General features: G+C 40.9%; 1 protein-coding gene across 1 annotated transcript; it reads left to right on the top strand.

The window, feature by feature from the left end:
* SRSF4 (serine and arginine rich splicing factor 4) lies at positions 1-27,271 on the top strand. Its single transcript, XM_004425852.3, has 6 exons — positions 1-253; positions 17,322-17,464; positions 18,353-18,465; positions 21,738-21,952; positions 25,429-25,518; positions 25,783-27,271. Exons 1-6 carry the CDS (start codon positions 147-149, stop codon positions 26,600-26,602), a joined length of 1,488 nt encoding a protein of 495 aa, XP_004425909.2. The 5' UTR covers positions 1-146; the 3' UTR covers positions 26,603-27,271.

Consider the following 27,271-nt stretch of genomic DNA (forward strand, 5'->3'; position numbering starts at 1 on the left):
TCTCGCGGGCTGCGTGCTCGCGTACGTCGCCGGGATTCGGCTGCGTCCGTCCCGCCGCCCGCCCGTTGCCGCCGCCGCCGCCGCGCTCTCGCTTCGCCGGCCGCCGCCTAAGGGGGCTGGGGCCGGGCCAAGCCGCCGTCGCCGGGATGCCGCGGGTGTACATCGGTCGCCTGAGCTACCAGGCCCGGGAGCGCGATGTGGAGCGCTTCTTTAAGGGCTACGGGAAGATCCTGGAGGTGGATCTGAAGAACGGGTGAGGAGGGCGGAAGAGGCCGGCCGGGTGGGGACAGGGCCCCGGCGGCGGCGGGAAGGCCGCGGGGACGGGAGAGGGGCGCCTGCCCCGCGCGGAGCTGCACCGGCCTGCTCCGGCTCCGCCATAGTCGCGGCGCCTCGGGGGCGCGGGTAGGCCCGGTCCCCACTGCGCCTGCGCGGGTGGGGGTGGTGGAGGGATAATGGGAGCGGCGGGGAGGAACCGAGTGGGACGGAGAGGAGGAAAACCCGAGTGGGACGGGAGCTCCGGGCGGGAGGGCGCAGCCCCAGGGCGCCGAGGAGGCCGGGGTTTTCCTCCCCAGGCGCCGCGAGTGGGGCCTGGTTCGTCTCTGGCTAGAGACCGACCTTTCCCGCCCTGAGGGCCGCTGGAAATAAACAGGATTTCCTGCTCCCTTTTCCCCTCTTCCCTAGTCTAATGGATCAGTCACCACACGTCTTTCCCGGGGACAGGAACTCTGGAGGGAGGCCCTTTTTAGACTTGCCATGTGCCACCCTTTTTTGGGCGGGAGACTCCAGTTTGAGTAGTCTAGTGACAGTTTCGAAAGTATCGACTTGCCGAGCTGAAAGCCTTCACCGTTCCCGCTGCAAGGGTAAATTAAAGTCTTAAGTCGTTATCTTTGAGACTCGGTGCAGAGTTTCCATGCTGTGGTTTCCGTTCTTCAACTTGCCAACAAACTGCTTTGTCGTTGTAGAACTTGTTAGAGAATCGTCTGATATCTGCGTCGACTAGTTAATGAGACGGAGACTCACAGCTTGAAATTGCTAACTTACTGCCTCCGGGGGTCTGGGCTGTTGCTTGTATTCCTGATCTGCTTTGGCAAAGCAGGGCCGGCAAGGGCTACGAGTTTGAGGGAAAACGAAACAGATGAGGAGTCAGGCCTGGCGAAGATATTCAACGGGGAGAACTGTGAAAACCGGGAAATGTTAGATAGACCTTCAGAGACATGGATATAAAAATTAAAAGGAGTAGGAGGAACATTTAGGATGGTGAACTTTGGGTATTAGAGGAACTCTTGGCATATTTTTTTTTTAAAAAGACCGACTTTGCAACAGGTCTGATATGGCTGCAGTTTACTCCCCAGTATAATACTAGCAACTGACACTTGAGAATTTATGAAAGATGTTTAAGTTGCACATTTGAGAAAAATTGGCGGCTACCATATGCTCCAATTGTTGGTTGGGTTTAAAAAGTCGTTTCAAATTGACCATTAGGAAGAATCACCTTCTTACTAAGGAAAGTGTCCTCAAAGTGTTTGTTATGAATACTGATTTCTTCTAGAGTAAAAAGTTTGGAAAATTACTCATTTTGTACAAGGGAGCTTTCTGTTCTTAAGGAATTTACTAGATAAAGTGGGGGTTTTTTTGTTATTGTAGTATATACCGTATATATCTGAGATATATCTGAGCGATCAAGTTGAAACTCCCAATTTTCTTCAGAGCCCAACTGAGTTGACAGAATAACTAAATTTTGTGAGAAAAGCATGGGTTTTAAAGCCAGACAGGCCTGGGTCAAATCCTAACTTCACCACTTAACTATCTATGGTCAGGTAGCTTCTCTGATTCTAAGTTTTCTCATCCACAAGGAAAAGGAAGATTAGAGATAATAATTGTAAGGCATTTGGCTCATAGCTGTAAATGATAGCTATAATCAAAGGGATTTGACCCTAATCATTAGGAGACAGCTTGTGTTTGACAGCATGAAGCATATTTGGTAAGGTCTGTTTTCTAAGGTTACTCAAGTGATAGTGAGCGGGAAATGATGATGTTAATGGGACAACTGGTTAATCGAACAAATATGTTGATAACCTACCAGCAAGATGCCTGCTATTATGCTAAATGAATTGGGGAGGAGGCAGAAAAACAGTTCTGCTCTTGAGTAAATTGTTCATGGTTATAACATGTACACTTTGAGTTAAGAAATGCTTGCTCTCGCTTTAAACTCAAGTAAAACCCGGTAAAAGCCTTGTTTGAAATAAGGTTTGAAAAATGGATTGACTGAGGCTTGAAATGCAGAAAGAAGTGTCTGGGAATAGTGTACGTCATAACTGGTGATGAGGAGGTGGTCCAGTAAGGAACAATTTTGAAAAATAATAAACAATCTAGCTTGGATTGAGTCTCATGAAGTATCTAGAAATTTAACAACATAAACCAGAAACAAGTATAAGATTTTACACTAAACATTCAAAATCATGGATCAACCTGGGAAATGAGATAAGAGGAAGGACAGATCCTTCCAGGACCCTTAATACCTCGGTCTCTTTTGGGAAACTATTATTCTTACAGTTCTGCTGCCACACCATGATATGCATGGAATCTGTGAGTGCAAGTCCAGGTTGAAATGAGGAATAGGAAGTCATTTCAGGGATTTGAAGGCAGGTGTGACAATCACCAAATGGGCACACCTCCTGGCAGAGTTCAGGAATCATTGCAGAGGAAAATGACTTCCTGAGCAACAAACCAATGTATAGATGTATTTCAAGTAAGAATTGAATGAACTAGATGGCAGAAGTGCAAAGGAGTCTGAAAGGAAGGAGTGGATACAAAAGGAAAAGATGGCATAATTTAAGCTTATAGGCCTGGAAACTAAAAAGAATAGTAGATCTCCCTGAGAACCATTTTGGAACATATCTGGATTGTAATTATTAGTAATTGAAACTCAAAAGCAGATTTTGGATGGATAGGGCTTTGAAGAGTTGCTGAAGAGTTCAAATTGGTACAAGTGAGATATATCAGTAGATAGCAGATATGTTAAACTGAAGGATTGTGAGTAAAGTTCAGAATTATGTAAATAGGCGTGAAGTACTTACTAGGATAATAGAAGTTTACTGAATGAAGTAGCAGATGAGCTCTCCAAAGAAGACTTAGTGTCCAAGAGAGGATTTTATGGACCCTCTTGGTATTTGGAGAAGAGGTATGTATGCAGTAGTCCACTGCCTGCAATTTTATTGTAGCAGGCAGCCCTAATCTAGATGGCCTTTGTCTTAGAAAACTCATAGAAAGATGGTTCAGTTTGGGACCACAACCATGATGTAGATCTCTTGGGACCACATAGACCACTCCAGATCCCCTGCATTCATACCGGCCACACTAACTCCAGCAAGAGCCTCTATGGGACCAGGAGGTCAAGAAAGCAACAATAATAGCAGCACCTGTTTATAGCCTTCCAACTCTATGGTAACTTTTGCTGCTTTTGATTATTTGTGAATTCCTTGGGCTTTCTTTTATATTAATAAATCACTTTTTTCATGTAAAGTATAAAAGGTTTTTTTTTTTTTTAATAATTTTATTTATTTATTTGTTTTCCCCCCCAAAGCCCCAGTAGATAGTTGTATGTGATAGCTGTGCATCCCTCTAGTTGCTGTATGCGGGACGCAGCCTCAGCATGGCCGGAGAAGCCGTGCGTCGGTGCGCGCCCAGGATCCAAACCTGGGCCGCCAGCGGCGGAGTGCGCGCACTTAACCGCTAAGCCAGGGGGCCAGCCCCTAAAAGGTTTTTTTTAATACAGTAGTTGCTCTTGCCACAAAATCTTGTGGTTTCAGTCACAGGTCTTTATAATCTTAATTTTTCCATATTTTAGTTAATGAATAAAACTCTCATCAGTCATATCCTAGGATTATTTTACTTGCCTAGTAGCTGGACAGATAAACCCCCAAATCATTGAGGGTTTTTTGTTTTTTAGTTGGTTAAAGGCATGAATTAAAACTCTCCAGGGAAACTTGGGTATAAGTTTCAGAACCTGTGTTTCATATTACAGTGAAATTGTGAATAGTCAGAATTTTCAAGGAAGGTCTAGTCTGTTTAATTAGATTTTCATGATATCTAAGTATTACCAGGAAGTTTTTGTTTTCAGCCTTGTTAAAAATTCCTTCAAGTAGAAGTTACCTTAGTTAATTTTTTGAATATGTTAGGACTCTCCAGGAGTCAAGTCATTGTTCTGTTTGTCCCTGATCACTGTAGGGCATTGTCTGGTCTTAGATACTGAGATGAATCTCTGCCAACCCCAGAACATACCCAGGGGTTTTATCTTTTGACTGAATCCTTGATGGGAGCTTGTTTTTTTCTCGTCTTTTCTTTTAAAAGGGCAATAAAGGAAATATAATTAGTTTAATGTTCCAAGTTATTGGTTTCTGGTTAGTTGAACTGTTAGTTTATTCTTAATCATGTGAGAAATTACCTTCACCTACCACCAAATAGCAGATAAATGCTTTATCATTTTTATGGTAATGCAGCAACTGATGGGTGACTGAAATGACTCTCCCTTTGAGGACCCCACCACCTTTTTGTTCATGGGCAGTTCTGCCCTCAAAAATAATGTCACATTTGAATTCACACAAACCAAGGCTTTGAATCTGTGTTAAGAAAAGTAAGGCATTTGGTTCTGGGTTAATTTTATTATTATCTAAGAAGAGATTAAAACATAGTTTTGTTTAAAGGAGCATTTGAACAACTCTGTTTATGCATAGTTAAAGACCCATTAATTCATATAACATTTCAAAATAGCATGCATTTATTTCTGATTATAAAAATTTTCCATATTTATTTTTAAATTTTTTTAAATATAGAGGAAATAAAATCATCCAAAGATGACACTGTCTGCATTTTGAGACTTTGCCTTTTTGTATACACACACACAGACACACACACAGGCGTGTCCACATGCACTTCTTATGCCTCCTCCCCTTTGTACAAACTTGAGATCATACTGTACATTCTATTTTGTAACCTTTCTGTTTCTACCTAACAACCTGCTCCTTTTCCTTTGTCTTTAAGTGTTCTACTACCTGATTCTTAATGGTTGTGTAGTATTCCTGTATGTAAATGCCATTTAATGTATGTAATTAAAACTATGTTGCAAGACATTTAGGTCATCTTTAGTTTTTTGCATTTATAACACTGTGATGAATATCCTTTCTGTAAATCTTGGTGGATATTTCTAGATATTACCTTAGGGCAGATTCCTGAAAGTGGACTTTTGGTGTCAAAGTACATACATGTTTTTAAGGCTTTTGCTACCTATTGGTTTCCATTAGTCTCTAGACAAATAGAGACAAATATTTATTTTTATTTTTCACCTGCCATGTTTAAGAGTTCCTATTTTTCTGAACTCTCAGCTACCCTTTATTACATTTTTTTAATATTACAGTTTTTTAATTAGCATGTTTAAAATTATGTATGAGGAAGTTATCTTGTAGCCTTTAAGGCTTATCTTTTTAGCCTACTAAGCATAAGAGATTCAAGAACTTTTTTAAAAAATAACTTGGGGCCGGCCCCATGGCTTAGCAGTTAAGTGTGCGCACTCCGCTACTGGCGGCTGGGGTTCGGATCCCGGGCGTGCACCGACGCACTGCTTCTCCCGCCATGCTGAGGCCGCGTCCCACAAACAGCAACTAGAAGGATGTGCAACTATGACATACAACTATCTACTGGGGCTTTGGGGGGGAAAAAAAAAGGAGGAGGATTGGCAGTAGATGTTAGCTCAGAGCCGGTCTTCCTCAGCAAAAAAGAGGAGGATTAGCATGGATGTTAGCTCAGGGCTGATCTTCCTCACAAAAAAAAAAATAATAATAACTTTTTGACTGATTAGAAAGTAAATATAGGTTCATTGTAGATAATTTAGACAACACTAAAAACGTAAAGTAGAAAAGTATCAAGAATCGTTTTAACATAGGCAAGGTCTTATGTGCCATTTTATGTGCCACTTTTTCTACTTAATTTATCTCATGTATTTTTTGCTATTACATTAAAATCTTTTTCATACACATCATTTTAATGGCTGCATAAAATCCGCTGTATCATGATTTACCTATCCGTTCCTCCCAGGTTGTCTCTAAATTCTTGCTGTTAAAAATAACCCTGTGATGGATATCACGTGCATAAAACTTTGTTTGCATTCTTATCATTCCTTAGGACAGATTCTATGAAGTAAAATTCATGTGTCACAGCAGGAGTGAACATGTTCAAGGCTCTCAATGCATATAGCCAGATACCTTTCAGGAGAGCCGCTCCACTTAACCCTGTACCCGCCCTGTGTGAGCATGCCTGTCATGGCAGCCTTACCAGCCTGGAGCATCTCTATTGTTGAAAAGCTTTGCTAATTTAACAGGTGGAAATGGTCTCGTGTTTTAACAAAGAACTTTTTCTCAAACCAGTAAGAAATAATGAGAAATAGGACTATGGGTTAAGTAGCTTTCTATCATTGTTTTATTAGTAGTATAACTATTACAAATGTGACCAAGTTGTTTTTGTACCAAAGTCTCTTACTGAAGTCAACCTACCTCAAAATATTTTAAGTATGTTACTTTTTTTTCCTAAGACATAGGTAATTTGTAAAATTTCTGTCATTTTGAAAAATCAGTGATTGCCAAGAGACAATAGCATACTGCAATTTTGAGGAAATGTTACTAGCATAAATTGCCCTGACTTGAGACTTCCATTCTTTGGTCCAGGTTTCCTAGTCAGTTTGTGATTGAATAAACATTATCTGTGATTATTGGGCCAAGTCATTTTAAACCCCTGTTCCTCAGTTTAATGTGTTGCTGCTGCCTTCCTCATTGAGGTATTGTATGAATAAAAGGGCCATATGAAGTATTTGCTGCTTCTTAAAAGATAAGCACAGGATGTAGACTAGATAAAGTGTGGTTTGGGTTCCCAGTATTTTCGGATGCTTCCAGGTAATCTAACTAGAAAATTGTACTTTGAGCTCCTCAGAAGAAAGGTCCTCCAAGCATTTGAGAATACTATTGGGGGATGGTATTTAGAGATTTGTAAACTAACACTGAAATTTTAAAACTTTAGAAAATATTGACAGTGTGCATTTGTATGATTTGTTTTTCAACTGAGTATATCAAACTGGTGTTGTTTCTAGTTTGTACTGATGGGGAAACTGAGGCATGGGGAGATTGAGTGACTGGCCCAAGGTTACAAAATGAGTTATTGCCAATTCTGGAAACTGAAGATCTTTGTTATTCACATGCCAGATATAGCATGGGCAGGGTCAGTCAAAGCTTCTCTCATGCTGTTTCCTTCCAGATGGTTCAGTGTTATCCTTTTGGGACTTGCCTCCAAGGGTGAGAAGGTAGTTCAGGTTCCACAGCCTGTTCAGTCCTTAGTCTTTTTTTTTTTTTCTTTAATTTTTTTTTTAATTTGTTTATTTTTTTCCCCCCAAAGCCCCAGTAGATAGTTGTGTGTCATAGCTGCACATCCTTCTAGTTGCTGTATGTGGGACGCGGCCTCAGCATGGCTGGATAAGCGGTGCTCGGTGCGCGCCGGGGATCCGCACCCGGGCCGCCAGCGGCGGAGTGCGCGCACTTAACCGCTAAGCCACGGGGCCGGCCCAGTCCTTAGTCTTTCTGCAGAGGCTTCCAACAAACTGACAGGTTACTGCCAAAAGTGAGACAGGTGGTACTTTTTATGATGTTGGCCCTGGATGGAGGCTGCTAGCGATTCTCCTCCTCAGGCTGCTCTGAAGAGCTGTAAGGTAGTGTCAGCTTTGTCATGGCTGACCATGTAGGGGTAGGATTGGTGCAAGTAAATGATCTCTGTCCTGATATCATTGCTAGGACTGTCTGGTCTTGGAGTACCCTGAGAGGTGAGGGATCAGATTGTGCTCTGAATGTACATGCCCATAATTTGAGGAATTGCCCTACATGACCTTTCTTGTGTATTGAGATGAAAATCTAGAGGTCTCTGAACTGCAAATGATTCCTAAAGAAGCACTTAAAGGATACTTGCTATCCCTCTGCCAGGTCCCCCAACCATGTCTTTAGGCCTGGATACCAGAATGGGGTGGGGGGGTGCTTTGTAAATAGAGACCTCCAAGATCTGGAGAAAGGGTGAGACTGAAGGAGGGAGGTTTGAATTCAGCCTTCAGGAATGAAAGAAGCAAGTAGGAGGCTCAGGCACAGGAGTCAGGAACCACAGACCAGAAGCACTGACTTTGAGAAAACTTATCTCACGTGGATGAAATGAAGCTATTGATTAATGTTAAAAGAATTTGAATAATTCGTTAAAATATTAAATGGCCAATTTCAAGGGAAAGGCATCCCCAAGAAATAGCATAAAGAGTGGCATCTTTAACCAAAAATAAAAATGAAAAAGAAACTGACTGCAGCCCAGGGACTGTGGGGCGGTTATGAGGGACTTGAGAACAGCCAAGATGGTCCCAGAGGCATAACCTCTAAAAGGCTTTAACACCTGTCACCCCACTGGTAGTGTCATTTTGGAGGTAAGTACAAACTGGTTTTATTTTGTAGCTTTGGTGTGGAATCAGGTAGTGCTGTCTGCTGAGTGTAAACCTTTATTTCATTAAGTACAAGTAACAATTAGATTATAGTAATTCTATCTTATGTCCCAAGAGTTTTATTCCAAATTGGTGATATGACTTTCATCTCTTGAGTTTTTTTAAATTGTTTTTAATTTGTGATTGAGTCTTCATGAACTTTACTGTGTCATCAGGGAATAGTTGACCCTCTTTTCTTGTGAGACCTTTTAATTTCATTTACCCTTAATGTTGGTAAGTGTCAGAAAATTAAAATGGACACAGGCATGATTGTTTGTGACCTTTAAGAAAAGCAACCATCTTGACTTTCAGATGTCAAAATGATACACTTAGTTATGACAGGGAGGTTATGGTGTGATAGTTTGATCCACAAACTATTTGCAAGTATATTGCTTTCTGAGGATAGTCCTATTTTGTAGGGTAGAAATAAGATGGCAGCCTAGTAAAAGTGAAATAGCTTAGCAACCTTACAAACAAATGGGCGGATAGGCCCATAGAACAGTTACAGAGTAAGACTAAATTTGAATGTGATACAAATTCCTCTCTACCTCCTACTATTCTGAAGGAATTTTATTTTATCACTTAGTTTTTAGGATAATGATTTTTTCTATTCTATTTTCCTCACCCCAATATGTGAATATTCCTTTGGAGATGGGCTGGTATTTTCTTAATGATTTGTTACCTCTCTGTTTTCCTAGACAGGTGTTAAAATGTTGATAGTTAATTTATAGGTTTGGTTCCATTAGTAGCTTAGAGAATAAATGTTCACAACTTATTAATATTAGTACACATCAGATGCAGAAATGGTATTTCCTGCCATTTAATGTTTCTCATAAGATGCTAATATTCATGTGGGCATTTGTCTTCCCCAGCACATAATTTGATGAAACTGATTTTCTGTGCTCCTGGAACTTGTGTTTCTCAAACTTTGTTTGCTCTTATGGACCACTTCTTTCCATGGGTGTATAGGAGGCAGTAGAACATGGTGATGGGATGTTAATTTTAAGTTAGGATTTGAAGAATCCCAGGTGTTGGGTAGCCTTGGCAAGTTACTTACCTGCTCTAAGTCTTAGTTTCTTCATCTGTGAGATGACAGTAAACCTCAGAGTTGTGAGAGTTATTGCAAAGGAATTTGAAGAAGGAAAGAATCGTAGTGGGCTGGAGTAGTCATGTTAATAGTAGTTTGGAATTAGATTTTAAATGCTCATCATCTGCAAAGTACTTTTCTCGTTGCTGCTATAATCCTTGTATAATTGGAAGTCTGTAAACCTTATAGTATTCTTTGATTTCTGGTCCATTTTTTTCCCCCACCATTCATGCTTATATTTTTTGTCCTAGTCACCATTCCTTACAAAACCAATTAAATGCATTCTTAAATACATAATATTGTCGATATCCATTCATATCTACCACCTCTAGGCTCAACTCCCTATCATCTCTATGGTAGTCTAATTTTTCTGAGCCTTAAAACCAAAGACAGATTCCAGGGGTTGGTATGGGACCTCCAGAATGGGGATTGCACAGAATAATCTTATTTTTCCTCTATTCTTCTAGTCTGTTATGTTGTGAACCCACACATGTTTTCGGAAGGACCAGATGGCTGACACTGGCTAATGGGAACCAAAAGACAAGAGTGAAAGTAACCTGGTTGTCACATATCCCAAGCTTAGAGGTGCTTCACCCTGCCCCAAGATCAATTTATATTTTCTCTGGAGACTTGACCCCACTATGTCAGAAAACTTTAGTACTGCCTGGTTCCTCTGAGGTTAGATTATCAAGTCAGCAGCAGCATTTGTTGAATGAAAAGAGTTGTACTCAGGACTGTGGGAGAGAAGAAGCATCTGCCTTTACAAAAGCAGTGTAAGCTTGTGGTTAAGAGCTTGGGTTTTGGAGTCAGGTGGAACTGGGTTCAGATTCAGCTATACCACTTAAAAGCTCCTTGACAATGAGCAAGTTGCTTAGCCTCTCCAAGCCTCAGTCTTCTCATTTGTAAAATGGGAATAATAATAATAGTACACTCTTCACATATGATATGGGGAATGATGAAACATTATGGATAATTATTTACCATGTGCTAGGCACTATGCTAAATATTAGCCTTTGTTATTATTAAAGAGCTGATAATCAAATGAGGATAAAGAAAAAAGAACAAGGCTTGAAAGGCCACAAAAACATTGACATCTAAAACATAAAATTGAATAGAAGTGCTTAAGCTAAAAAAAAATGCTAAAATGATTGGAGTCAGGCAACTTTCTGCGACTTCATGAAAGAGATGATTCTCGAGTATATGGAAGAAGATTGATATGGTTCACCTTGTGCAGTCAAGTCATCCCAGGTTTAGGGAGTGACATAAACGAAGATATTTAGGAGTCATAGACCTCTGAGCAAAAGAATGACAGAGGCAGCTGACTTTCCCTGCTACATGTAAAGAGACAAGGTGATTAAATAAAAATAGCCATATCCTGGAATTCAGTAAACTGATCAAACAGGAAGAGACAGCACTGAGCCCAGCGGAGTGAGAAAACTGTAGAACTAGACTGGGCAGTGAGAGAGGAATAGTCAAAGGTGATTACAAGGTTGTTGGGAGTGAATTAGACGGTCAGGGATCCAGAAGAGAGAAATCATGAGGTAGGTTTTCTTCTTTGAAGGTGGGGAAAGATCAAGTGCAGACTGAGCTGTGGCCAACGTTTGCAGACCAGGAATCCATACTAGCTCTAATCAGAGAGCTCTTGGTGTGCGGGAACTGCCAGTTTGCCGACGTGAAAAGAGCCCCAGACTGGGTACTGGTGAGCCCTGGAGTCGCACCCCAGCTCTGCCACTCAGTGAGCACGGGTAAGTCATCCACCTTCTCCGGGTGGCCTTGATGGCCCTCCCTCCTCTGAGGCTAAAGAAAGAGACGCCAGAATGCCCAGAGCGGCCTCCTTCCTGTCTCAGGATAGGAAAGGATCTCAGCAACCTACTTCATGTGGTAGGAGCTCCTAGTTGTGGGTTATAAACAACCCTCTGTTACCGGGAAAGTCAAATTACAACCATAAGCAGTTACCCAGAGCAGTGACTGGGACATTGGTTAATTCTGCTTTGAGGGCCTGGCCACTGCTTCCCTGGAATGTTGCAGACCTTTGGCATCAGGGGCAGTTATAGTTTTCACTCGCAAGCTTTTCTCTGAGTTGGCCTCACATGAGCACTAGAGAGTTGGTTGCAGAAGTATCTTTCTGCAGTTTTCCAAGCACTTGATGCAGACAGCAGAATTACTGGTTTTTATTACTATCCTGTCCTAACTTTTTTCACCTCATAACACCAAGATGGCTGAAGCATAGGACCGACGCTGAGTACTTTGAAAGAAAGCTGTTTGATTCCTGTTCACTGAATGCCATTTCTTTCAGGGTAGATTTAAGGGCTCTGCCCTTAAAGTACAGTGCTATTAACCCTAATTTGAGGGTTCAAGCCAGCCCATGGGTTAACTTCAACAGATGAAAATTTTTCCTTGGCTACAGCAACATCCCTAATCCTGACCATCCATGGAGAGGTTCGGTTCTTACAAGGAAAATGAGTGAATGTGGGAATGGCTCACCACATTGGGAAAACAAAACTCACATCCTGCTGATGGTTGGCTGAGGACTGTCATGTCCACATTCAAAGAAAAGCATGTGGCACAGTTTTAGGACAAAGGTGAGCAGAGATCCACTGTGGAAAGGGGCAAATTTTTCTTATAGAGAGAACATCCAAGGCCTGCCCCTCGGTAAGCAGTGTTGGTGGGTGACCACAGGCACACGCATGGAGGCTTGCTTTCCCTTGCTCCTGTATCCACTCCCCATCCGTTAGCTGGTATTAGACACCCCCTTAGCCACCCCCTGCCCAGTTAGCGGTCCATCAGCATATCTCTGGAGCGAGTCATGCTCGTAATTTTTCACAGATGACTTTTCTCCAGTCTCCCTGTTCAGTGAAGGTGTTTGGAAGATAGAAGATGTTTGGAATGACCCTAAGCCATTCCAAAAGGAGTGAGGTAAACTACACATCCTCTTCAGTAGAGCAGAGTGGTATTTAGGACCATTGGTATGGGTTATTAGGATGAGGGAAAGCCTGTTTGGCAACAGCACAAGCTCAGATAATTCTTCTCGGGTGAAAAAGTGGGATTAACATTTCTAAAATCGAAGTCTTTGGAGTAGTTTAGTTTCAAAAACGTGTTCTAGCATTTCAGAGTCCTGACTGATAGCCCAAGTAGTACATCAGGTGTTGCATGTGGAAGCCCCGAGCATTGGTCATGGCAGAAGAATAGACTAAAGTTCAGAACAACCTACATAATTCAATGTGGCTTTTGTTTGTAGTGTCCAGGTACCTGTCTATACTTGGCAAGAATCTTGGTGCCCACTTTTTTTTAGGGAAAAAAGGACAGAAACTCCCCCTCATCGTTTTTTTGACTAAATTTGTCAAGATAAATCGTGACCCGGAGGAAAAGAGTTTGGGAAAAGGCAATGGCAGAGAAACATTGAAAGGAGTTTTTCTTTTAATTGAAAAGTATTATACATTTAATAGTTTGGCCATGCTTTTTGTTCTTTGGCATAGGCATAGGGGAGAAAGGTTGAAAGACGTGACATCTGGGAGTCAAGCAAAAGGTGGTATATTGGAGGGGTTTTTGGTTTTGGTTTTGGTTTTATCACCCTTGCCATAGAGGGATTTCTTAGTTTGTCTTAGATTCCTTCTCCTGAATTCCTTCATCTTCTTCATTCTCATACTAGAAGTACTGAAAGATAGTTGTTTTAATAGAGTAGAAGAGGAAGGGTGTCTGCAGCTAGAATTAAGAAATTTATGTGTTGGGTTGTGTTTGTGAGGCTTAGTCACAGGTCACACGAGATAAATACACATATATACACAGGCCGACACATACAGTGTGTATACATGCATGTGTGTGTTTCATATCCCTCCTTCGACAAAAATTCAAAAGGAGAGTACTTTTTGGGAGAAGAGATTAGTTTCAGGTTCTTCGCTACAAAGCACAAAGGGATGTTAAGATCAATTTAGAAAGATTCTCTGATGTTAGTTACCTGAGAGAGCTTTACTTTCTTGAAGGCAGTAAAATTTAATTCAGAGACAGTTAAAATGTTTGAATAAAACTAAAATTGAGACCCATACAATAGTATTTTTTTTTTTAATTTTTGGTGAGGAAGATTGGCCCTGAGCTAACATCCATGCCCATCTTCCTCCTCTTTATATGTGGGACGCCTGCCACAGCATGGCTTGATAAGTGCCTAGCTCTGTGCCTGGGATCCGAACCTGTGAACCCCAGGCCGCCGAAGCAGAGCACACGGACTTAACCACTATACCACCAGGCCGGCCCCCATACAATAGTATTTTAGATGATAAAAATTAAAATTATCCCTGTCTGTCACTGTTATATATCTCTGGTGTTACCATATTGATTTAAATTATCCCATCGTTAAGCTAGAGGACGACTAATGTTAACATTTCTCTATCATGCTTGTGACAGGAGAAACCTTAGAGATATGTAGTATAGCTCCTTCATTTCACAGATAGGCTAAGACCCAGAGAAGTAAAATGATTTAAATTTGCTTTACAGAGTTGGTTTATAGCAGAACCAGGACTACAACCCAGGTTAGTTCATGCTGCTCCACTCTTAACAGTTACTAGTTTGAGTTCTGGAGTCATACCACAGGCTTTGAATGCCAGCTCTGCTATTTTATTATGCAACTTATTTAACACTGTGCCTCAGTTTCCTCATCTGTAAAATGGGGATAATAGTACCTTGCTCTTGAGTATTGTGAATATTAAGTCAGATAACATGGTCTAGTATATAAAGATTACTTAATAAATGTTAAGTAACGTTTTATTGTTATTGTCTAGTCTTCCTGCCTTATTTGGGGAACCCATTCACCCTACTTATTGAATAAAATACAGTTATTCTTTCAGTAAAGCAGATCTAAGTGAATAGTAATGTGGCAGAAGCAACCACACTGATGTGGTCTTTGCTGTGCTCTCGGAACAGGAGTCCCTGTCAGGTGTGGTCTTTGGTGCAGGAGGATGTTTGATTTAATCTTCCGGACCCACCCAGCATGCCAGTGGAAGAGAGAGGCGATAGTCTGGTGCCTGATTTAATCCTTGGACTGGACTTGGATGTTAAAATGTTCCAGAGAGATTTTGTGGGTTTTCACAGAGTAGTAGCCAAAATTTTTCTGTGAAATAAATTTGATCTCAAGTCAGCTATTTTAATAAGTAACTTGGATATCCCAAAAATGTGGCTACTAAGTGACCTGTTTGTTGGGACTTTTTAGATGTAAATATTAGGGAAGGACTGTAGGGGCCATTTTCCTCTAATTACACAAATTCGTCCCTACAACTCAGGGAGGAATTTTATTGGCAGGGTATGCCTTGCTTCATCCTCAGCTGCAAAGAAAGAGTGGTCTGTCTAAGCATTAATTTTTGTTTTTAAATAATTGTCTCTCCACTTACTAGATTGTCATTACTTTCCATCAAAGATCAGAATGAGTTCTGCATGTAAGCGTTGGAATAGAATGAGCATGCACAGGATGGTCTTGGAGTCGGGGAGAATGCATTGCCACATAGGTCTGACATAAGCATCACTTGTTATTAAAGGTTTGGCTTTTTATTGCAGATGATTTGCAGAGCTTAGGGTTTTGCATTCTCTGACCCTTGAGTAGTTGTAAACCCTAATTATTTTGAACAAAACTGTTTGGATGTTCCTGTGAATTATTTGTTTAATCTTCAGGAGTCAGTGTTGTTGTGACATCACATCAGATGAGTTAGGGTCATTGAATGGGGCCAAGGCAGTGTGTAACTCCTAGAGGGAAGCGGAGGCCACTTCATCATGTCCATGTTCAATGTTTTCTCTCATCCCTCTCTACTTGACATTAGGCTCTCATATGGTGCCAAGAGCAATGATGCTGTGGGCAGAGCAGACCTATGACCAATCTTAACAACTAAATTAAGGGAGGTGCTTTTGGGGGTGGGGAAGTATTTTATGTTCTATTGAGAAAGAAAAAAAATACAAAATAGTTAGATTTGATCTTTTTTATTTGCTTTTTTATTTAATTTTTTTTCTCTAAAAATGATAGTATAGCTTTCCCGATGACCCACTTAGAGTCCCAAAGACTCTACTTAGGAGAGGAAAAAGCAGCTGCAATATATTATCTATTATAGATTTTTAGTGACTGTAAAGCACTTTCTAACATAGTAAGTCAATGATTTGGAGAGTTTACTTTGTCTAATGTGACATCATGTCCAAAATCATTCTTATTAAGCTACTTAGCAATTCCAGCCTATGGAAGCATGAAACCATGTTTTAAAGACTTCATAGCCCATAAATTGAGCCAGGTGGCTTCTGAATTGTGTTACTGCAGAACATTTCCCATTAAACAGCTGGGTGTGTCTGTTACATTTTTTTAATGGAGTTGAGAGTCAGTGACTCTTAAAGTTTGAATGCCACTTATGGACATTTCAGCATAAAAAACCCTTCAAAGTTGTTAGCTGTACATTGTCACCTTGAGAGACTTGTTTGAAAGGAACTCCTTAGTAAAGAAACAATTCTAAATTCTGAGTTCTCTTGCTTAACATGTTGCTGAGTACAGTATTACATGCTAAAGGAACTAGAATAGTTTTGGTCAGACTGGCTGAACTTCTGGCAAGTCTTGTAACCTGTTTTTAGTTCCAGTATGTTTAAACACAGAGGGACACTAGTCAGTGTTTGTCTGTCTACACAGCTTTGTTAGAGTTTAAAGACGTTGCTTGTAACTTTCTTTTTTGATTAAGTATGACCATGAAGATGGTTTTGGTTTTTAAATACGGGCAGTGGTACAGAGCTAGACTTTTCACAGCCGTGTTACACCAGACTAAAAGCTTATTGATAACATAGTTTATAGGGTGTTTGTTTAACCTTGCTTATAAATATCTTACAAATTTTGCACTTTAGTTTTATAAGTTGTACTCTTTAACAGACATTAATAGGAATTTGGGCGGGGGGTGTTTTCTTTCGGGTATGTGTTAAACCACCAAACCTCTTTGCTGGGAAATTCCTAGCAATATGTACAGAAGTTTGCACAGTTGTGTATAGATTTTAGAGAATTCCAGCCTATCTAAAACTTCAAGGAAATGATTTGAAGTGTCCTTAGTAAGTGAATAGCTCTGAATTAATTTCACTGATAATTTCTAGAACAGTTAATTCACTTGTGACTAATTTGTTTAGGTAGAGGAACAGGAACTTTAAAAAGTTTTTTTTCTTTCACCGAGGAGATTTAAGGTTCTGTGATTTTTTTTTTTTTTTCACCTGGTGTTTTATTCCAAACATGATTTTAACAGTTAAGACACAGTGCCTGAATGTAGGTTTATTGTTGTCTAAGATATCACTTTTGGGCTAAAACTAAAAAAGATGAGTTTTTATGTGATTTGAAAGAGCAGATATTCAATCTTGTAGAATTATATATTTTGATACCTTATACCAGGCATCCCTGTGAAGGTCTTTGCAGTTGCCACCAACTACTTAGGGAACAAAAGAAGTGATCTCTATATTCAGTGAGCCTCCTACTAGACAGACAGGAGTTTACCTTGAGAAGTCTCCCTGTCCTCTTTCAGTGCTGTTGGCACAAAGGAAAGTGGTTTCAGCTAAAGGGAAGAGAAAGCTGACCCTTAGTTTGCAAAACCCACCTAACCTTTGCTAAGCATGAACCTCATTGCTTTCTCTTTAATGTTAGTGAAGCTGGGTGTCAGAATGGTGCCAACCAGGATTTGGTTTGCTCTCTTCTAGATACGGGTTTGTGGAGTTTGATGATCTGCGTGATGCAGATGATGCCGTTTATGAACTGAATGGCAAAGACCTTTGTGGTGAGCGAGTAATTGTTGAGCATGCCCGAGGCCCACGTCGAGATGGCAGTTACGGTTCTGGACGCAGTAAGCATTTAAAGGGCATTTGTATCAATGACATGCCTTTGTTGTTAAATGTTAATTTTTTTAAGTAATTAATTAATTAATGTTACATTGAAATGTATTGATATTTAAGCCATTTGTTTTATCAATTATGTATCTTTTTAAATGTAAAATTGCAAATATCTTTGATAATGTTTAATTTTTAATTAAATTAATGACATAACTTTCTTGTTTTAATACTTTATAAATATGTTTAATGATGTGTGTTTGTGTTGTTTTTTTTTCTCTGTAATGCAATTGTTTAACATAGATTTAACAAAGACCTCAATGTTTTAATTAAAAGAATCCTTTGAGGCTAAGATGACTGCCTGTTCCATTTGCTGACCTTGGGTTACCTTTCCATGCGTGGCTCTTTGAACCATTGTGGCCCTTGGCTGACCAAAAACAGGAAGCCATGTGACGACCGCAACCTTTCCCCATTAGACCTGGGTGGTGAGGATCCCAAGGGTTAGACACAGATGAGATTAAACTGAAATAGGTGCCTGAAAATCTTTTTTTCATATAAAATATTCACAAAAACTTTAATCACTGTGAGTAACACCAGTAACTGATTTAGTAATTTGGTTACTTATTTCTAAATTGTTAAATTGTTAATAGTTTTTAATTTATGCATGTTAATTTTAAATATAAATATTAATGAATACATATGCTTACAACTTTGTAAATTAAATTTTCATGTTTAGTTGATTGCTTGTTTGAAAAAATCTAGTTTAGAATTAAGGGTGGGGATGGAGTTAAAATATATGTGCTATTTGGGGTGGGGGTAAATGGTATACTTAAGGGGAATATATGCTGTATCATTTTTTCCTTTTCCTCCACTGAAGTAATCTTATCTATTTGAACCTTCCAAAGGTGGATATGGTTATAGAAGAAGTGGCCGAGATAAATATGGCCCTCCTACCCGCACAGAATACAGACTTATTGTGGAGAATTTGTCAAGTCGGTGCAGCTGGCAAGACCTAAAGGTTTGGGCCCCATTAAGCTTCTGGGATAAGGTTGGGCAGGAGTTAAGGCTGGGAAAGAAGTAATTTTATGCAGGTTACACAGAATGTAATAGTGTTATATGTTTGAAAGCTTTCCCAGAGCATTTGGAAATTCTCCAAATTAAAGGTTCCGTAGCGGTACAAAAGACATCAGAGTCTCACAACTGCTGTACGTTATGGAACCATCACTCTAAAAACAACTGACGGTATATGAAATTTTCCTCTGTAGAGAATGTTATAGTGAGATGCCAGTGTACTTTCTCACCAATACAAGAAAAAGTTGCAACCACCAATGTTTCCTGCAACATTAGTTGTAATATACAAGTTTATGTCACCTTCTAGTGTAGATCTGCATTGGTGAGGATGACTATCTGACCTATGTTCTTTCGTAAGATTTATTTGTTTTTCATGGACTGATTATCTTGAAAGAGTTTTAATGTCAAAAATTAAGGTCCGTACTGTATTGACCATCCAGTGTACTGATCCCAGCTCATTTTTTTTTTACAGTGGTGTTGCTTTTTAATCTCAATAGGGAAGAAAAGCTTATTGAGTAGTATCTTAACCTGGGTGGTCTTTAGGAAGACAAATGTAAAGGATATTCAGAGTTTCGTATCTCACTTCATTTTTAGTCCATCATTAAAACAAGTCATCTCTAGTAAAATGAGTGAGTGTATTTAGGTTCAGCAACAAGTAGTTAGGAATCCTTTACGTTCGTGTGGCTTATCAAAGCACTTTTATATCTTCTGTTCCTTTTTTTAATTTGCTCCCAACAGTGTTTAGATAACAAAGATGAGATCCAGGAAAGGTTAACTCACATGGTTGTTCTTAGCAAAAGTGCTGGGACTAGGAGTAAGCTGGCATTTTTTTCTAGTACATTGTGTCAGTTGTCAGCATGTCACAGGCCCTTACTGAGTGTCTGACAGCAGGGTTGTGCTCACTGAAGGAAGGACTCCAGTATTCTAAGAGTTAATGGATGAACATTTTGGGTAGAAACTGGAGAAGCTTTCAAATTTTTGGTTAAAATGGAGCCTAGCCAACATCCCCAGTTGGTTTTATACTTCTGTACCTCTGGTAGTTTGACTCTTAGGAAAGGAGAGAAATAGAGCAAAGTCACGGCAGCCTTGAGAACAGGGCTCTGGAGCCCGCCTGCCTGGATTGAATCCCTGCTCTGCCTCTTATCAGTTACTTTACTTTGGCAAATTACTTTCCTCTTGTGCCTCTTAATCCTCAACTATAAAATGGGCCTAATACTCATTTCTACTCAAGGTTTTTGTGAGAATTTAATACATTTGTGTGTGTGTGTGTGAGGAAGATCAGCCCTGAGCTAATATCCATGCCAATCCTCCTCTTTTTTGCTGAGGAAGACTGGCCCTGGGCTAACATCCGTGCCCATCTTCCTCCATTTTATATGGGACGCCGCCACAGCATGGCCTGACGAGTGGTTCATTGGTGCACACCTGGGATCCAAACCTGGGCCGCCAGCAGCGGAGCACGCACACTTAACCACTATGCCACGGAGCCAGCCGCCTTGAATACATTTTTATATAAAAAGCCTAGAGTGGCTTCTGGCACAATAAATGCTAGCTGTTAATCAAGAAATACAAAAATAAAACAAATTTAAGGGATGTTGTTTTTAAAATGTGTAAATTCATAACATCCAATGATGATGGCATTGAGATGAAATTTATATAGTAGTATACCTCTGTTGGCATTGAGAATTGGTCGTTTCACCCTTGGTGTGGGGCAGTATTAAGACTTCAGGTTCTGAAGTCTGGCTGCTTATGTTCAGACCCCAGCTCATTCACTTACTACCTGAATGACCTTGAGCAGTTTTCTTAACATCTCTATATTTACTTCTCTCTTCTGTAAAATGGGGATAATGGTTGTATCTACCTTGTGTGGTTGTAATTAGGACTAAATTAATTAAATCATACCTATCATATAACAAACACTCAATATGTTAGCTGCTGTTATTATTAATTTGGAAGTATGGCAGTATAAAACAAAAGTGGTAACAACCAGAGTCATCACATATCTCGACTTGCCCAGGACGGTCCCAGTCTTGGCATAACTTAATAGCATCCTCATTCACTCCCAGATGTATTCCAATTTGATTGATAAATTATATGGGCTCCCTGCCTTTTACCCAGAACCCCCACTCCTGCAAATAATTCAGTTGAAGTAAAGAAATTTTTATATGAAGATGTTCATTGCTGGATTATGAATAATAGCAAAAGACTATATGTAACCTAAAAGTCCCAATAATTGGGAAATCCTCAGAAAATTGGGCTCACTAATTATGAAGATTGTGTATGTTAACACATGTAAACATTATATGATGCAGTAAGGAAAGAAATAGTATCAAATGGCATGTGTTCAGTGTTGTAACTTTGTGAAATGTGGAGAGGAAACCAATAACAAAAATGAACTGCTATTGACTATTCATATATTCATTCCACGAATATATACTGAGTGTATATTATATATTAAAGAAATATGGGGAAATTGGCCGTAAGTCCCTAAGTTTTAAATTTATCCAAATTGCATTTTATTTTCAAACACTAATCATATCACCTCTTATTTATATATCCCTTCAGTACTATCCAGTATGTTAGTTGTGTTTTCTTGTTGGATTATATTAAGTCCTCAAAAGAGAATGAGGATAGAGGCTTATAGTAGTGAAAGGACACAGTTGGTCATACCACTGTGAAGCCAGAGCTGGACAGTACTGGTCTGTTGCCTTTTTGTCTTGCATTTGTTTTGCAGGGATAATGTAACAACAATTTTAAAGAAAATTGAGGTGCTAATTTCATAATCTGTTTATGGATTTGTTTACATTTTACCTTAGATATTTGTCAATATCTATACATTTTCAAACAAGGATTTATAATGAAATGTAAAACACCTAATTTAAATGTAGTGACATGACTTTTATAAAGCTTCTATAAGTAAAGAACTTGCCACTATAAAATTTAGAAAATGATACGTAACTAAAAATTTTTATATCCACACATAACTATTTAAAGGAACAGTTAAATATTTATTTATTGTCTCTACCACCTATGTAATGTCTGATGCTTTAAAGAACCTCAGTAAGTGGCTGGTGTGTAGATGGAAATATTTAAGAGTAGACTTCATTCGGACAAAAGCTAGCGTTTCTTCCTAAAGGAAAGGAAAAACTTTCATTATGATGATTGTGTCAGATATTTTAGCAAAATGTGTCTTAACCTATTTGGGGATTTCTTTTTCTTTAGGATTATATGCGTCAGGCAGGAGAAGTGACCTATGCAGATGCTCACAAGGGTCGCAAAAATGAAGGGGTGATTGAATTTGTGTCTTATTCTGATATGAAAAGAGCTTTGGAAAAGTTAGATGGAACTGAAGTCAATGGCAGAAAAATCAGATTAGTTGAAGACAAGCCCGGTTCTAGGCGACGCCGGTCCTACTCCAGGAGCCGGAGTCACTCAAGGTACTGTTGATGTCTTTGTTGTGTTGGAACTTGGGGTAAATTCATTAATGAACACATAGACAATCCATTTTCGTTCTCCTGTTGAATTCTCAGTACTATGGTTCTGTCTGGTTCAATAACTCAGAACTTTGAACTGAACATTTATTTGTAAAACTGTTGAACTCTTATGTCATAAGTACAAATAGAAGTAAAGTCCTTTCTCTGAGGCAGGTCTCAGAGACCTTCTTTCACATTTCTTCTTGGGTCCCCCAGATCATACCCTTATTAGGGGCAAACGTGGCCACTGGTCCCTTGGTCTTGGTTACTTTCTCAGATACTCCAGTTACACAGGAATGGAAATTTTGCTTATTCGGCAGCTGTTTTGCAGATGGGCCAGGCACTTGTGAACAAGACAAATACAGTCCGTACCCTCATGGAACTCAGTCTAGTGGAGAAGACAGGCACTGAGCAGATCATTACCATGGTGATAAGTGTGTCAAAGGAAAGGTACACAGCACAGCCAGGCTGGAGAGCTGGCAAAGGCTTCCTGAAGGACATGTCAGGGAAGCTGAGCCCTAAAGGATAAGTTGGAGACCGTGGGCAGAGAGAGAGGATAAGTGCCTTCCCAGCAGAGAGAACAGCATATTTTGAAGGCCTGAGGGGAGGAAAGAGGGAAGCAGGAGGAGAGTGGCTTGAGATGAGGCAGAGACAGGCCAGATCCCGCTGATGCAAGGCCAGGGAAAGGATTTAAGAGCATTGGGAACTCTTGAGAGACTTGTAAGCGTTTCAGATTTTGTTTTTTAATTTTTTGTTATGGAAAATTTCAAATATATAAAGCGTTAGAGAAAAGAGTTTCCTGAACCTGAGTCCCCTTACACCTGTCGGCCGTCCAGCTTCGCTTTTTCTTTTGCCAGTCTTGCGGCATCACCCCTGCCTGCTGCACTGCTGCCAGGCAAGTCGGGATGTCCTGCCACTCCCCCTGCAGACACTTCAGTCTCTCTCTCTCACTTTTAAGTAAAATCATGGTGCCATATCACAGCTAGCAAAATTGTTTTCACATTTCCCCAGTTGCCTCAAATATGTATTTTTGCAGTTGGTTTGTTCGTATTAGGATCCCAGCTAGGTCTACACACTGCAATCAGATGACATGTCTCTTAATTTTCCTTTTAATCACTGGTATATCCCTCTTCATCCTCTTTTTTATTTTCCATGCATTTAGTTGTTGAAGACACAATTATCTGTTTTAAAGATTTTCCCATTGTTGGTTTGGTGACTGCATCCGTGTGGTGATGTTTATCACATTCCTTTATCCTGACCCCCATATTTCCTGTAAGCTTCTAGTTAGATGTTGAGGTGTTTAGAGTAAGGCCAGTGTTTTCACAGGTCCACTTCATGAGTAGTGCTTCGTACTTACTGCTTATGTGGTGTCTGCGTGTCCCACTTTGAATGACAGTGACATGCGTCAGTGTGTTGAGGAGTTGTCAGTCTGAGCTGTCCCTTATAAAGTTCTGCACCAACATTCCACCTAATAGTTTTGGCATTTATTGATGATCATTATCTAGAGCCATTCATTAGTGGTTGCAAAATGACTTCCTAATTTTCTCATTTCTGCATTTAAAGGCTATAATTCTATAAAAGATCATTTCCCTCATCCATTCTTTCGTTACCCTAAAATATTTTTACAGGAAATGCAAGATAAAAGCTTGATACTTGTATTTACCAACTTTCAGAATATTAAATGTGCCCTAGCAATTCCCAAAGGTGGTGATGAGTATGATTTTGAATGATTTTTGGATGTTATACATTTAATGTTTCATCTATTGCAGTCATAAATTTTTAATGCTCAAGTAATTGTTCTTTGGCCATTGGAACCCTATGAGCTTGGCTCCTGTATCTTCACAGTCTTTTGTTTTTGTTTGTTTTCTGTGTGAATGGGCTTTACTAAATATCTCCCTAGACTTTTTATTGTGATCATTTTCAAACATAAAAGTTGAAGTTCATTAACACCTGTATACCTCCTTCTAATTCAACAGTTGTTAGCATTTTGCCGCCTTCTGTCTCTCTCTCTCTCTATGTACACATGTATATTTATACACACACCCTATACATTTATTTTGTTGTAGCATTTGAAGGGAAGTTGTAGAAATTATGACACTTCACCCCTCAGTACTTCAGCATATGTCTCCAGAAATGAGGATAACCACACTTCTGTTTTCTAACCTAAGAACATTAACGGTGATTCCATGAAGTCATCTCATGTCTGGGCCATATTCAGATTTCCCCAATTGTTCCATGGATGTCTTTATAGCTGCATTTTTTCCTGAAAAATCCAGTGCAATCATGCATTGCAAGGGGTTGTGAGGTCTCTTCAGTCTGAAGCAGCCCCTCCTACCCTCTTCCCCCCAAAACATTTACTTTTCTTAGTTGTTTTTTTTTTTTAAATACTATCCCACAGTCTGAATTTATCTCTTTCCTCTTAATATCTTTGAATTTGTACTTTATCCCCTGAACTTCCTGTAAACTGGAAGTGAGGTCTAGAGAGATATGAATGAGATACAGGTTAAACATTTTTGGCAAGAGTCCTTTCATAGATGATCGTGCCCAGGAATCTTTGTAAGTTTCCCTCCTTCTGTCATGATGAGATGTTCTAGGCCCATCTTGTACACCTGGAATCAGTCATTTGCCCCAAGGAGGCCTGTTTGTTTTTGGAAATGATAAGGAAAGTCCACGTCTTGGCTTATTAAAGACTTTTTTTAAGCTTGGAGTGTGTCTTTAGAACAGTTAATCACAGTGAGGTAAATAGATAGATAAAGGGCCGGCCCCGTGGCTTAGCGGTTAAGTGCACGTGCTCCACTGCTGGCGGCCCGGGTTCGGATCCCGGTTGTGCACCGACACACCGCTTCTCTGACCGTGCTGAGGCCGCGTCCCACATACAGCAACTAGAAGGATGTGCAGCTATGACATACAACTATCTACTGGGGCTTTGGGGGAAAAAATAAATAAATAGATAAAGGACAAAAGTGTATGCAAGAAGGCTGGTTAGGAGGCTGTTGTGGTACCGGGAGAGAGATGGTGGTGGCTTGCTTGGGGGGAGCAGCAGAGGTGGACAGACTGGAGAAGATTAAGAGGTAGAATCCTCAGTATATGAGAGGATGAGTGGGAGAGAGGAGTCAAGGATGGCTGTGGTTTCTGGTATGAGGAAGTGGGTAACTAACAGTGGCATCGGTGAAAATAAGGAAGGAACCCAGCAAAAGGAGCGGGTCTGGGGAAAGTGTGTTCAGGACTGGAGATGCTAAGAGTTGCAGGCAATCCAGCCAGGTGGAATGTTTACGGGTGACTGGATCTGTGGGCCTAGAGCACAGGGGAGAGTTCTGTTGTAACTTTGTGCCTGGACACAGCCAGTGCCCTGCATATCTTTTGAATGAAAAAAGTCTTAGTTGACTCTATTCAGCTAGGCTTTTGTCAGCAAATACTAAAAAAATATTTTCTCCCCCTAGGTCTCGCTCTCGAAGCAGACATTCTCGTAAGAGCAGAAGCCGGAGCGGCAGCAGCAAAAGCAGTCATTCTAAGAGTAGATCCCGATCCAGGTAGGTCTTCCTGGTGTAAGTGAGGAGGTCGGCAGGGAACACTGTACCATTCCCACTTTGATTTTAATCATGTTACCCATCTTCCCTCACCCCGGTCTTTCCAGCTCTGGACTGGAATCATGGGGTTCAGAAAGCAGTCCTTGGCCAGTGCAAGCCGCGCATTCAGTTGTGGGGCAAAAGCTCTACATCCCCTTGGTCTTTTCATCTCGTGATTACCATGAAGTCTCAGGTCGCATGTGACACAACGTCCCTGTGTCTCCTCAGGTCAGGCTCCCATTCCCGGAGCAAGAGCCGCAGCCGCAGCCAGAGCCGGAGCCGGAGCAAGAAGGAGAAAAGCAGGAGCCCCAGCAAGGATGACAAGAGCCGCAGCCGCAGCCGCAGCGCAGACAAGCGGCGCAGCAAGAGCAAAGAGCAAGCCGAAGAGAAGATCCAGAACAGCGACAACACCGGGAAATCCAAGAGCCGGAGTCCCAGCAGGCATAAAAGCAAGAGTAAAAGTAGAAGCAGGAGTCCAGAGAGGAGAGTGGAGGAGCAGAAGCAGGGCAGCGTGAGCCGGAGCCGGAGCCAGGAGAAGAGCCTGCACAGGAGCCGGAGCCGGAGCCAAGGAGGCAGCAGAAGCCGCAGCAGGAGTCGCAGCAAGAGCAAGGACAAGAGGAAGGGAAGGAAGAGAAGCAGGGAGGAGAGCCGCAGCCGCAGCCGCAGCCGCAGCCGAAGCAAGAGCGAGAGGAGCCGAAAACGGGGCGGCAAGCGAGACAGCAAGTCCGGCAACAGCAAGAAGAAGAAGAAGGAAGACGCCGACCGCTCCCAGTCCAGATCGCCATCCCGCTCAGCATCAAAGGAGCGGGAACATGCCAAGCCCGAGTCCGGCCAGAGAGAAGGCCGAGGGGAGAGTGAGGATGCTGGCGCCACTCAGGAGACCCGGTCCAGGTCGAGGTCCAATTCCAAATCAAAACCAAACCTTCCGTCAGAGTCGCGCTCCAGATCAAAGTCTGCTTCAAAAACCCGATCTCGGTCCAAGTCTAGATCCAGATCTGCGTCCAGATCGCGCTCCCGGTCTAGGTCCAGGTCCCACTCAAGGTCCTAACTGGCTACAACCACAGCTGGAACTACCCAAGCAGTCTTTTGTACATGTTTGGTAGCCGTAGCACAAGTGATTGAAGTAGAACATGTCACTGCTGTACATTTTTAACTCCCCTAATGGTGTGTCTACAATTGTTAAATCTAAGTGCTTCCTCTCCGTAAAGCCTCCTGGCGCCAGGCCTTCCTGCTCGACTGAAAACAATCTTCTCTTTGAAAACCCCCTTTACTCATGGCCCACAGTAGAATACCCACAATGCCTTGCCTCTCAGGCCTGGCCTTTCCTACAGGGAGCTCAGCACCTGGGCGGCTGTAAGGCTGGAATGATGGCATAGGTAGGTATGGTGAGTTCAACCATTTTTGCCCTTGAATTGATGCCCTTTGATGTATGCCATTTAGTGAAAGTGCTAAGTCTAAGTTTCCTACCACTTTGGTTTCATATTTTTGGACTTAACAAAGTTGTGAATAGCACAGTCGAGGAAAATTGATACCTGCAGTAACCCATAGGAAATAAACTGTAGAGTTCCATATTCTGGTATTGTGATTATATTGTTTTATATTAAAAAAGAAAAGAAAAGAATTTTTTTTAATTTTATTTTTCCCCGTCTTGCAAAGTATAGTGACCCCTGTTTCCATTAAATTTGAATAAAGACTATTTTTGCTTGACAAAATTTCA

Source organism: Ceratotherium simum, chromosome 22 (assembly GCF_057802395.1).
Source record: "Ceratotherium simum simum isolate JZ-2026a chromosome 22, ASM5780239v1, whole genome shotgun sequence".
NCBI lineage: Eukaryota > Metazoa > Chordata > Mammalia > Perissodactyla > Rhinocerotidae > Ceratotherium > Ceratotherium simum.